Source organism: Lissotriton helveticus, chromosome 4_1 (genome assembly GCF_964261635.1).
Source record: "Lissotriton helveticus chromosome 4_1, aLisHel1.1, whole genome shotgun sequence".
In the NCBI taxonomy this organism is placed as follows: domain Eukaryota; kingdom Metazoa; phylum Chordata; class Amphibia; order Caudata; family Salamandridae; genus Lissotriton; species Lissotriton helveticus.
Window position 1 is genome coordinate 1,109,779,618 of NC_136063.1, and position 13,826 is coordinate 1,109,793,443.

Here is a 13,826-nt window from a genome sequence, read left to right on the forward strand (position 1 = left end):
CCGGGTGTGCTTCAACGCCTGTATTACAGCGGAGCCGATATTTTACGGAGTATGCAGTGATAGTGGAGTGAAAGTGAGATTTAAAAGCTATCCAGTCGTCCCAGTACCCAAGGGGGTTTCCTTTAATATCTGGGCCTCTGGTAGCAATAAAAGCAAGGTGGTGGATGTAGGTGGAGTAATAATTAGGAACTCCTGCATCCGGTGGGTGGTCTACATGTTTCAGCCAGGCCTTTCATTAATAACTGGCTTTCCTCAGGACCTTAATTATGTGAGTCTGGGATCTACACTAATAGTGAGTGTGTGATCTTTAATGTGTTGTACACGCTAAGGGGCCATACGTGTGGGAGGGGGATTCCCTCTCCAAGCATTAGCTTGCAATTTGCAGCGATTGCCCCTACAGATTCCGGCAGAGGTTCTGATTGACTCTGTTGGTCAGAACCCTCGTGAAACCTGTTGTTCTGTGGCTGCCCCCAGCCATCGTAATGTGGCAGGGTGTCTTTCTGGTGTGGATGGTGGGGGTTCGCCCCAGCCGGGCCGGTGGTTGCTCCCGCTGGCCATCCTAATGTCTCCCTAAGTTTTTTGATGATGATTGTCGGGATTACCAAATATGAAGACAGCACAGTCTTCATTCCATCTCATTTCTCTTTCTTCCACCATCATACACACCCTGCCCTTTTATTTTACTCTTGCAGGTTCTATTTTTCATCCTTGCTTGCTCCCAATGAGACTGTTTTTTTTTCTCTCTTCCACTCCCTTTCCTGTTTTTATATTTTTCTCTTTCTTCGTCTCGGTCAAAGACTGATTAGGAAAAGGAAGAACCAGCCTCAAAAAATTAGTGCATGTGGGCCCTGCATTTAGCCATAGGCTCAACTTAAGCACTGGATGCTGCACTCAAAGACCTTTATAATGTGTAGTAAATAAGGGCTACATTTTTAGTAGAGTAGGATTTCACTTGAACTACACTTTAGTGAATCATCCTCTATGTATCTATCTCAGCAAATTCTGTACCTCCTCGGCAGTTGCTTTGGTGATTCTCAGAACCTCTATAAGAGACTCGTCTTCAACCAATGAACCTTCGGTGCTGGTGAGACGGTAGAGAAGATTGTCTTCCAGTTCTTGCATTTTCCTTTTGTTGGATGTATTTTCCTCCATCAATTTTACTCTTTCTGCTTCTAATTCCTGCAAGGAATAAAACAAGTTAGACTCGGATGGATTCTAGAATTCCTTTGCATTACATTAGAGCACCACCAAACCCACTTTCCAAAACCGTAAGAAAAAAAGAGTTCAACATAAGTTGTTTAGGAAGGAAGCAATTCAAGCCTACCCTCTACCAGCTATGTCAACTGAGTAGAAAAGATAAAACAATCACCAACAAAATACTTTTAATGTATGTGCCAATTTATACCCTAGTCAATTGACAGTTTCTTACACAGGCGAACACAGACAGAACATTAATCATGTATTGACATCGTTTAAAGCACAGTAACAAACTGACTTTCCATAGTCACTTGAAAAATGTGCTCCAACTATGGATCTATAGGGGATCCAGTACAATTAAGACAGCTTGTGTCTGAATTCAGTACCAACAAGGTGGTATTAGAAGCATCCTGGAAGATTAATGCACACCTTTTCAAATGTCAGAAAATTAAGAATACCCCTAATTTAAAGGAGCGACTAGTAACATGCTTTTAATGTATGCAAATAAAGATGGACGAAGTGATTCAGCCATAGAGAAGCCATTTCTGGTGGAAGACAGGTGCTTTTCAGCTGAGAAACAGAATTACTTTTGCACAGATCTTACTATTGTCAGGACTGTGGAGTTACGAATATCGAGTATGGAATATCGAGATACCAGGATATCGTAGACAAAATATCAAGGAATAATATATCACGGAAGGTAAGTATATTTAGATAAGTACAGATGTACTATTCTTAACTTATCATTGATAATTTTGTGTGGATTAGGAATAGTACATCTATACTTATCTATATATACCCATCTCCTTGATATTTTGTCTGCGATATTCTGGTATCTTGATAGTCCAAACTCGATATTCCCGATTACAATGCTCACAACAGATGAATACTGATAACGTGTCATACTTAAGGCAATCATCCTGTGCGAGACCGGGTCTGAAGAACAAGTTACTTACCTTCGGTAACGCTTTTTCTGGTAGATACTATATCTGCCTGTGGATTCCTCACCTTGTGAATACCCCCTTGCGTCAGCAACATTCGGAAATTCTTTTTTCGTAGCCTCGCGCCGACGTGGACTCCTGACGTCATAGAGACACGACCTCGCTCGCGACTCCGCTGACGTCACCGACGCCTATAATAGGCCCACGCCGGCGTGATGACATCAGTTCCGCCCTTTTTTCCGTGCCATCGAGGCACACGGACGGACCAATGACAGTAGAAATATACAAGTATACACAGTACACAGTACTCAAGGCAAAACACACAGTGTTAAGCAAAAGCAGGAAAGCAACTGAAACATTTCCTTGACAATAAAATATATATATATATTACACTACAGTAACTCTGGCATAGAAGAGTGGACAACGGGGAGGCGGGTGGGTCGGTGAGGAATCCACAGGCAGATATAGTATCTACCAGAAAAAGCGTTACCGAAGGTAAGTAACTTGTTCTTCTGATAGATACATCTGCCGTGTGGATTCCTCACCTTGTGAATAGAGTCCCACAGCAGTCCCCATTCCCGGAGGAGGGTGTCCACTCTTCTAAACCAGGAAATCCTGAAGGACAGAGCGCGCAAAATGGCCGTCCCTCCTCACTTCGGAATCCAAGCAGTAATGCTTCGCGAAAGTGTGGAGGGAAGACCAAGTCGCCGCCCTACAAATATCCTCCACAGGCACACCTCTAGCCAATGCTGAGGTTGAAGACTTAGCTCTAGTTGAATGAGCCCTTATACCCTCTGGTGGTTCCTTACCGGCCAAAGAGTAGCAGATCTTTATGCAGAGGACGATCCATCTCGATAAAGTCCTTTTATGGACCGCCCTTCCTTTCTTGCAGCCAGCAAATCCGACGAAGAGCTGGTCCTCCAAGCGAAAGTCCTTGGATCTGTCCAAGTAAAAGGACACCGCCCTCTTAGGGTCCAGACGGTGCAGTCTCTCCTCCTCCTTGGAAGGGTGAGGGGGAGGATAGAAGGTAGGTAGGGTAATGGACTGTCCTAGATGGAAGGGAGTTACCACCTTAGGCAGAAAAGCAGCCCTGGTCCTAAGAACCATTCTATCAACATGAATGGTCAGGAATGGGGGCTTGGAGCTAAGAGCTTGAAGCTCACTAACCCTCCTTGCCGAGGTTATTGCCACCAGGAAGACTGTCTTAAGGGTAAGAAGCCTCATGGGACATTTGTGGAGAGGCTCAAAGGGAGCCCCCATCAAAAAGGTCAATACAAGATTTAAATCCCACTGAGGCACAATGAAAGGTGAAGGAGGGAACATATTAGTAAGACCCTTCAAAAACCTTAAGACCACAGGAGACTTAAAAAGAGAGGGCTGGTCAGGCAAACAGAGAAAAGCCGACAGCGCCGACAGGTAACCCTTTACCGTGGCAACCGCCAGACCCTGCCGCGCCAAAGAAAGAGCAAATTGTAGAACATTAGACAAATGGGCCCTCAAAGGATCAACAGACCTTTCCCCACACCACGTGACAAATTTCGCCCATCTATAAGAATAGATGGACTTAGTGGAGTCACGCCTGGCTGACAAGATGACATCCACAACGTCAGGCGGGAGGGAAAAGGAATTCAGGTTGCCCCGCTCAATCTCCAGGCATGAAGGTGCAATGTCTGGAGGTGGGGGTGTAAAACCTGCCCCTCCATCAGAGAGAGGAGGTCTGCCCTGAGAGGGAGACGGAGCGGCGGGTGAGAGGAGAGGTGGAGTAGATCTGTATACCACACCCTTCTTGGCCAATCCGGAGCGACCAATATGACTTGGGCCCGGTCTTGGCGAATCTTCCTCAGAACCCGAGGAATCAAGGGTATGGGGGGAAACGCGTAAAGGAGTTGATCTTTCCAACTCAACTGAAACGCGTCCCCCAAGGCTCCTTGCATCGGATACCGGAGACTGCAGAACGACAGGCAGTGCGCATTCTCGCGAGTGGCAAACAGGTCCACCCGAGGAGTCCCCCACATCTGAAAGATGTCGTGAACCACCTCCGGGTGCAGCCTCCACTCGTGGTCGGCAGAGAACTGCCGACTGAGACTGTCTGCACGAACGTTCAGAACACCGGCCAGATGATTTGCCATCAGGCAAATCTGATGGTCCTGAACCCAGGACCAGAGACGCAGAGCCTCTCTGCAGAGACACTGCGACCCTACTCCTCCCTGCTTGTTGATGTACCACATCGCAGTCGTGTTGTCCGTCAGGACTTGAACAGACTGACTGCGAAGGGAAGGGAGGAAGGCCTTGAGCGCCAAACGTATCGCCCGCAATTCTAGAAGGTTGATGTGAAGCAACCTTTCCTCTGGAGACCAAAGGCCTTTGACCTCCAGATCCCCCAGATGAGCACCCCACCCGAGAGTGGATGCATCCGTTATCACCGTGGCCACCGATGGGGGAAGTTGAAAAGGCTTTCCTTGGGACAGATTGCCTTCCACGCCCCACCAAGACAGATCCGCTGCAGCTTCTCTGGAGATCCTCACTGACTCCCTGAGGTCTCCGCTGTGCTGATACCACTGCCTGCGGAGACACCACTGGAGCGCCCTCATGTGCCAGCGTGCATGGTTGACCAACAGAATGCATGAAGCCATCAGACCGAGCAGGCGAAGGACCTTCAGGACTGGAACGACCGCTCCATTGTAAAACAAAGGAATCATCTCCCGTATGTCGCGAATCCTTTGAGGGGGAGGGAATGCACGACATACGGTTGTGTCCAGTACCGCACCTATGAACAGGTTGCGCTGGGAGGGCACCAGGTGAGACTTGGGTACATTTATTGAAAAACCCAACCTGTACAACAACTGGGTTGTCTCCCGCAAATGATGGAGCACTCTCTCTGACGACTCCGCTTTGATCAGCCAGTCGTCTAAATAAGGGAATACCGGAATCCCTGACCTTCTGAGATGTGCCGCCACCACTGCCATCACCTTGGTGAAGACTCGAGGCGCAGTAGTAAGTCCAAACGGAAGGACCGCAAACTGGTAGTGCTGCGATCCCACCGTAAAACGGAGATACCTCCTGTGCGACTTCAGGATTGGGATGTGAAAGTAAGCATCCTGCAAGTCGAGTGACACCATCCAGTCTTCTTCTTGCAGCGCTTGAAGAACCTGAGCAAGGGTGAGCATCTTGAATTTCTCCTGTTTCAGATAGAGATTCAAGATCCTGAGATCCAGGATTGGACGAAGCCTGCCATCCTTCTTCGGAATCAGGAAATACCGGGAGTAGCATCCCTGACCCCTTTCCTGCTCTGGGACCACCTCTATCGCACCCTTTCTTATCAGAGTTAAAACTTCCTCTTGCAGAAGAGACAGATGCTCCTCGGAGCAATACCCTTGGCAAGGAGGGAAATTGGGAGGGAATTCCCGAAAGGGAAGGGCATACCCATTTTCTACAAGATTGAGAACCCAAAGATCTGACGTAACCGATTCCCAATCCTGTAGAAAATGGGTAAGCCGGCCCCCAACCGGACCCACATGATCCTGAATGTCGGATCTAGGGCTGCTTCTCAGGGGCAGGAGGGTTGGAGGAAGTGGAGGAGGAAGAGATCTGACGTCCACGAGGACGCACTCTTTGCTTTCCCCTGTAGGACCTGTATAAGGAGTTTTGCTGCTGCTGTTGTTGCTGCTGCTGCTGCTGGCCTTGCCGGGAATTCCGAAAGGCAGGACGGCCAAAACCTCTGAATCTTCTGCCAGTTGAAGAACCTCTCATTTGGAGACCCAGGGATTTAGCAGTCGCCTTGCAATCTTTAAACCTCTCAAGGGCCGCATCAGCCTTCTTCCCAAAAAGGCCTGAACCATCGAAAGGAAGATCTAATAATGTCGCCTGAACATCAGCCGAAAAGTCAGAGGATTTCAACCAGGCAGACCTCCTAGTAGCGACAGCAGTGCCCATAATGCGCGCCACAGAGTCTACAGTATCCAAACCGCTCTGAATGACCTGGCGAGCCGCTGCCTGAGCGTCAGAGATGACTTCCTCAAAATCCTTCCTGCTGTCATCAGGAACTTTTGGAGCCAGAACATGTAAAGAGTCCATCAGAGCGTGTAAATATCTCCCCATCAAGCAAGTGGCATTTGATGACTTCAATGCCATACTGGCAGAGGAGAAGGACTTCTTTGCCACTTGATCCTGCTTCTTTGCTTCCTTCTCAAAAGGAACCTGAGGGAAAGCACTAATGTTCTTTTTGGAGCATGCAGCCTGAATGATCAAACTCTCCGGTGAAGGGTGAGAGGTTAAAAAGGCAGGATCATCAGGGGCAACCCTGTATCTTCTGGCTACACTTTTAGAGACAGCTGGAGCAGACAAAGGCTTTTTCCACACCTCCAGAATGGGCTCTGTTAGAGCCTCATTGAAAGGAAGAAGAGGTTCCACCACTGAACTCGGAGAATGGAGTACTTCAGTCAGAATATTAGATTTGAATTCTGCTGTAGGCAAAGTCAACTTAAGCAGACTGGCAGCCTTTCTCATAATCAAATGGTAAGGTTGAATGTCCTTAGAAGGAGTACTAGAACCTGATGGTAACTCCCACTCTGGAGAGAAATCCAGGCTTCCTGCTTCTGCCAAATCTTCAAAAGTATCTTCATCCAACTCACCCTCCTCGAGATCAGATTGTGAGTCCAAAAACCTCCTTTCCTCCAGAAGGCGCTGAGCCTCTCTTCTGGATCTCATCTTGACCCGTTTTGCCCTCGGATCCACCATCGGCTCCGACGGATTCGGAATCGACGTCGGGATCGAATCCGCAGGCTCAGCGGGATGTGTTCTAGGTCGACCCGGAGCTGGCGAAGCCGGAACCGGCGTCGACGGCTTCGGTGGAGCCGGAAAATGCCACGGTGGCGTCGGAGCCGGCATGTAAGGCATAAACGGAGCCGGAGGGTAGGAGTGAGGGACTCCTAAGTTAAACGCCAAAGGACCCATGGGACCCGAAGGTGCACCAGAGGGGTACCATGACCTCGAAAAGACTCCATACATCGCGTTGAGAAACGCAGAAGGGTCCTGGCCTGGGGCAGGAAATGGTGGATGAAAACCTTCAGGCCTGTCTCGAGGAACGTTCGGATTCGGCTCGCTTAAGGGCTCGGAACCCTCATCCTCATGAGGCTCCTCCTCATCTCGGACCGGGGACGGCGCCGGAGATGGATTCGGAGCCGGATTCGGAGTCGGAGACGGAGCCGGAGACGGCGCCCGTGACTCAGAAGGGGAAGCCTCACCTTCAGGTTCTGGATCCGAAACTTCAATGGTCACCACCTTCGAACGAACCTTCGGTGACCTCGACCTCGACCCCGACTCCTTACCAGAACGACGTCGGGACTCATGTCTCCTCTTTTTATGTTTCCTCTTCTTCGAAACATGGTCCGAAGCCGACTTCGAAGACGACCTTCCTCTAGATCTAGACCTGGACCTCGATCTCGACTTCGACCTCGCCCTTCGAGAACGAGACTTCGACGATTTTCCTTTTCCAGCTTTCATTTTAGCCACCAGGAGCTTCGCCTCTCTCTCTCTCAGGGCCTTCGGGTTCATCTTCTTACACGAAGAGCAGTCCTCCACATCATGGTCCGAGCTCAAGCACCAGATGCAGTCGCTGTGTGGGTCGGTAATGGACATCATTTTGCCGCATTCTCTGCAGGGCTTGAAGCCGGTCTTTTTTGAAGACATTGTCGAAGAGACAGGATACAGAGATGCAGAAAATGTTAATAATAAAGACAACAAAGTATCTGTTGGCTACAGAGATTCCCGATAACCGTTAGCGTCGACGACGCGGAAAAAAGGGAACTGATGTCATCACGCCGGCGTGGGCCTATTATAGGCGTCGGTGACGTCAGCGGAGTCGCGAGCGAGGTCGTGTCTCTATGACGTCAGGAGTCCACGTCGGCGCGAGGCTACGAAAAAAGAATTTCCGAATGTTGCTGACGCAAGGGGGTATTCACAAGGTGAGGAATCCACACGGCAGATGTATCTATCAGAAACACAGCTTCACCAGGATAGGAACTGAAGTCAATGATGATTTGAGGCAGGAGATACGATTTGAATACATTTCAAGAGGGTGACATTATAGAAAGAGATGGAAATGAGCAGTAGGTCCTCTTGCAATTCTAGTGCACTGTGGAAAGACCAGCGAGCTGGAAGCCGAGCAAACTCAGGGAAAAGTAAAATTGCTGCTTAAATATATGATAAAATCTTAATGTAAAGTTTCTGAAAAACTATCCCATTCAGATAGCTCAGAACATTTATGGTAAAACACTGGTCAATAAACAATGTATTTTCTGATCCGACATTTTGTTGAAACTACAGGTCTAGCACAGTGTATTAGTGAGAGGTACACACGTTTGACCTTGTGTTGCTTGCAGTTGTAAATGTATACACAATAAATAAAAAATATGTTTTAATTTATCCCTTTGAGTGAAAACCTTTCACAAAAATAATTACAGACAATTGGATAGGCGTAGGCTCCACTTCTGATTGTCGAGATAATGAAGTCTCTCTAGGTCCAATTTTGTCACGGTTGATTTGGTTATCAAGAAGTTCAGAAAAAGATAAGTCAAGAACTAATGAAGGGATAGTCCACGAGTCATCGAAATCACTGCTTCCCCTGGTGCTATGTGCTACGCAAACAAATGACGGACGGAATGCTGAATGAATAATACATTCTACCCAGTCAAGAGATCTGGGTTAAATCCATCGTACTTTTGCTCACCATGCCACCCCAGTTTAGACCTAGCCACATGCTGATCAGTCTTGACCCTGTGCCTCAGAGGAACAGACCAGACCAAACTGCCAAGCCAGGTTCTCTCTGGACCTGAAACAAGCATCCTGGGACCGGTTTCTGGGTATTACCATTCATCAGCTAGGCTGGCTTGAATCCAGTGGCACAGTGAGCAAGGGACCCACGTCTGGGCATACCCATCTATTCGGTCTGAACTGTTCCCATGAGGCACAGGGTCAAGCCTGATTTGCATATGGCTGGGTCTAAACTGGGGTGGCATGGTGCGCAAAAGAACAATGGATTTAACCCAGATCTCTTGACTGGGGGTGAATGTAGGATTTATTCAGCATTCCGTTCATCATTTGTTTGCGTAGTACCTTTGTGCTATGGGCATAAAAGCTGGAAACTACAGCTCAAATGCCAATCACATTTGTGGGAAAAGGCAGCGAGAGAGCAAAGACATGATGGATTTGTTGTTAAAAAGATGATCACAGGGGGAAGAGAAGTTGGAAATTTTAAAACATTCAGGGTACCATTCTAGAGTAGCCCTTGATTTGTCCAGACGGTACAGAGATACATTACTTCAAACTGTTGCTATTCCTTTTGCTTGTTTGCCTGTTTTAAACTGGATACCTAAGGCGGTGATCTTTTGGCTGCAAGGATGGTAGAATGGAACAAACATTTGAGTTTAAGAAGCAGCATTTGGGTTTAAGATAACCATGCCTAACCAGCCCAGACCACACAGGGCAATGCAGATGCTGTCTGATATGGGCTGATCAGGTGTATGTGTAGCCCAACATACTGGAACTAGAGAACTGCTTGTGCATCAGGGTTGGAGACACTTGTCCTTTTACAAATTCACTCATTGTGCTGAAATGTTGATGGGGGAATCTTAGAGTGGACCAAAGATAATGTTATGTACTACTTTTAAGTATTGGTGCAACGTTAGAGAATGCAGCAGTGGGGCTATTTGGAAATGATAAGGCTATATAATCATGGAAGTACAATTATTTTAAGTAACATGTGTACACACTTTTCATATTATGACATGGAAAACCTGGAGAGAAGAGCAACCTCTCATAACCCTTGAGGCTATCGGCGCCCACAGAAACCCTTAGAGAAATAATACCACTTGCACGAAGGCTGGTAAAGAGTGGCAATGTAACAAGGTCACATTTGGAAAAGACAGGATGTATTTACAAAATCATGTAAAAAAACATTGACTCTGTTGGTGTTATCCACCATGTGGGGTTTTGTAGAGCAAATGTAATTTTAGCAACAAAGACAAAGCTGTTCACACCTGCGAGGCAGCAGCTTGTCATGGACAGGGAAGGACAGAGGCAATCTGACTCATTGGGTCAGTACTGTGTTGTGAGTCTGTGTCTCTAAAGCACATTTGGTTTAGTAGAGTTACAGTCTTAGAGATGATGGAAGTTGCGTACACTTTGGAGCCCGGTGGGAGGGAGAAGAGTGTAGTTGAAGCCCAACGTACTGTATCACCTGGTTAAAGTAATCCCATTTTACCTCATTTTAGCCTGGAAATGGTATTCACTTTGAAGAAGATGAGGAGTCAAAAGGGGTCTAAATACTAATTGCAGTTGGATGGTCCATTTTGGACAATGACAACAGGATAACCCATAGGTTGGTTGGTGTTACAGAGTGTAACACCAACCAAACTATGGGTTATCCTGTTGTCATTGTCACGAATGGATCATCTAACTGAAATCAGTATTTCGACCCCTTTTGCCCTTCTCATCTTCTCCAAAGTAAATGCCATTTACGGAGAAATCCCTGAGTTGGATGTAATACTGGTGCCAGGTGACCTCACCTGTGTCACCATTTGGCACATCAATTCTTACAATGCACAGATTGCCATCAGTCTTTTTAAAACACAAGCCGAGTTGCAACATATTTATTTATTTATTTATGTTTATTCTATATTTATTTGTATATTTGGTGTCTCCAATTATATTTGAAGGTCTTCATAAATCATGATCATAAATGCATGTTTTTGGTTTTGTTTCAAAGACTTTATTCGACCGCCAAGGATCATAAAAGCACACATACAAAAAAAGATCACATATAAAGCCATCCGATGCACGTCTATAAATACTATACAAATTAAAAATCTCAAAAGCACATATTTTATACTCCTGGATCTGCTGTAATTTGTACAATACTTAATGGAAGTCCTCAAATTCACCCTATCACAAAGTGAAGGACTGGTATAATTTTATAAGAGTGGTACTTACAACACCTATTGTCTGCATAAAGCTGTGGGAACACAATAGCTGCGTAAAATGACTTTGTACAACAAATACACAGATAAAAGCCGGAATTTCAAACCATTAAAAGTGCAGTCACAAAAGCTCAAGTAGATACAAAATGAAAATCCATAGTAGCGCAATCACCAAGGAACATAGCAGCATGTAGTACAAAATAAGAGAGGATGTTTCGCACCAGGCCTTCCCACATAGTTAACCTAGTGGTTGCAGAACACTAGCTTGGATACATTTTGAGAGCCAAATCAAAGCAGCCAAAAGGAATCATGAAACTGCAAAAACCACCAACCCTGAGCCATCAGTCCATATGCTTTTTAATGCCCAAGGTCCTGCACAAGGGCAATAGCCATATTTTCCTCGGCTGGCTGTAGGCAAGGCAGAAGAAAAGAATGTGGAGGATAGTCTCCGAACATCCTGTGCATGCTGGACACTCATCTCCCACATGTTGCACATCATCACACTTTGTCCAGAATGTTCGGTGGGTAGGGGCCGGTACCGCAACTGTAAAAACAGTTTCCAAGCTGGAGGAGGTGTAATTTCTTCACTCTCCTTTTCATACAGAGGAAGCATTTTGAAGTAGAGAAATTCTGTGGTTAGGGCACATTTTCTCCTGCGTAAGGTCTTCACAGAGACAAACTTCCAGTAGGCAAATATGATAGCCATTTTGAAGAGGGAGTTGGATTCCTCCAGCCTATCCCATATCCTTTCCAACCCCAGCTTCCTCAGTGAGGTTCTAACGAACATTAGCCGTGGTAGTTTGTGGGCACCAGGGGTGGCCAGAAGATCCTTATGGCATACCCTAGAGTGGGTGAAGTCCAAAGGCTATGCCAGTAAGGCAAAGGCCTGGACTCAGCCTCCCAGGTGATCTTCCTGAATGCCAGATTGATAAACAATGAAGTCAAAGGCATACTTTTTGGAAGAGCAAAGAGGGACCGTATTACATTTTCTGTTGATGATAAGATGGTACAAGTTACATGGCCCCAAATCTCAGAGCCATACAAAACAGCACCCAGAGTTTTTACATTGTATATCTCAAGTGCTGTGGTGACTCTCTTTGAGCAGGATTTATTAAAATCTTTTTTACTCTTGTCATATAGTGAGGTAGTGAGCAGTGAGATTGTTGGATAGGCATAGACCAATCCAGGTTTGATGAGAGACTTATTCGTAGATAATCAAAATGGGGACCCTGTTCTATGGGGTCATTGTTAGCGTACATCTTGCATCTGTAACATTTACTCTTTGCGGGATTAAATGATACAAAATTTGTTTTGATGCCATTTAGCTCCAACCCGCACTCATAGCAAAAATTGATGAAGTCACTTAGAAGCTGTTGTAGGCCTCTGAGCGATTTCGAAATCAACAGTGTCATACGCAAAAAATAGAGCAGGCACTCTGTTGCCTGCCATTGTGGAGGAGTCACAACCATCTCTGTCAAGCCTGCCCACCACATCATATAAATACAATGAAAACAATGTGGGAGCCAGGGCACCACCATGCCTGACCAGTGCAAAATTATTATAGGGTCAATAAGTTGCCCCAGCTCCCCAACCTAACCTTTGCATTATTGCTTTTGTGCAACCAGACAAGTAATGCCATTAGATTTTGTGAATGCCCATCTTGTCCATAGTCAGCCAAAGCTTTGCCCAGGGGACTAGGTCAAAGGCTGCACGTAAGTCAACAAAGGCAACAAAGAGTCGATCCCTGTTGACTGCTGCAGTCTTCCAATACAGACAAATTAAACTAAAAATCTGATTGATCATGCTAGTGTCTCTTCTGAAACCCGCTTGGAGTTCCGATATTACATTGTTGTCCTCGATTCAGTCCTGAAGGTCCATTAGGACTTGCCTACAGCGAGTCTTCTGTGAGGCATCAATCAAACTAATCGGGCGATAGTTGCTTTGGGATAGTATGCTTGCCCTTCTTATCAATTGAAATAATCTTCGCCTTCTTATCGATTGAAATAATCTCCGCCTTCTTATCGATTGAAGTAATCTCCGCAGTGCGCGAGGTGGCAGGAATCTTCATCCCCTCAGAACAGAATTTGAAAGATGATTCATGTATGGGCCCCAGACTTCCAGGTTTCGTACTAAGCGCGTACTACCTCTCTCACTCACCATTAGAATGGATTTTTGTACAAAGCAATATAAAAGCACATTAATGTTCAAATTTAATTATCGGAAACGTATACTGTATAAGCATTGTTAAAGCGATCCATATTTGCATTATTTAAAAAATATAATTTCACACAATATGAAGGATACAGCATGACAGGTTGTTTCAATTCTTGATCTTTCAATGCCTTCTGAAACTTTGTAAAAAAAATTCAGAAAAATAGTCCGTACAAAGTCAAACACAAAATGACAGATTCGGGAATATGATGCTTTTTAGCAGTATTCTGGTAAATGCTTTAATGGTTACTCGCTGATCCACTGAAATCAGACTCTGCACTTTCATTGGTGCAGAAGTACTTTGATCTGCAGGGAACAGCATTTGCCTGAAGGTCCAGAAAGCACAACGGATTGGTAATTAACTAAAATGAAGCAAACAACAATCTAGCGGAATATGATCATCTAAGGAGAAAGCTTAATTAGTAGTCACTAAACGGGCCATCGTTACAGCAAGACATGCCCTGTCATCAGGGAGCTAGCAGTAGAAAAGCTCTGGAATGAG

At 45.9% G+C, this 13,826-nt stretch overlaps 1 protein-coding gene across 1 annotated transcript in view; it reads right to left on the reverse strand.

Moving 5' to 3' along the window:
• LOC144828114 (dynein axonemal heavy chain 5-like) overlaps positions 1-13,826 on the reverse strand; it is a 1,079,012-nt gene that overhangs the window by 355,536 nt on the left and 709,650 nt on the right. Inside the window, exon 65 of the mRNA XM_078686235.1 lies at positions 1,009-1,179. Within this exon, the coding sequence (XP_078542361.1) occupies positions 1,009-1,179 (171 nt within the window). The remainder of the gene's footprint in view (positions 1-1,008; positions 1,180-13,826) is intronic.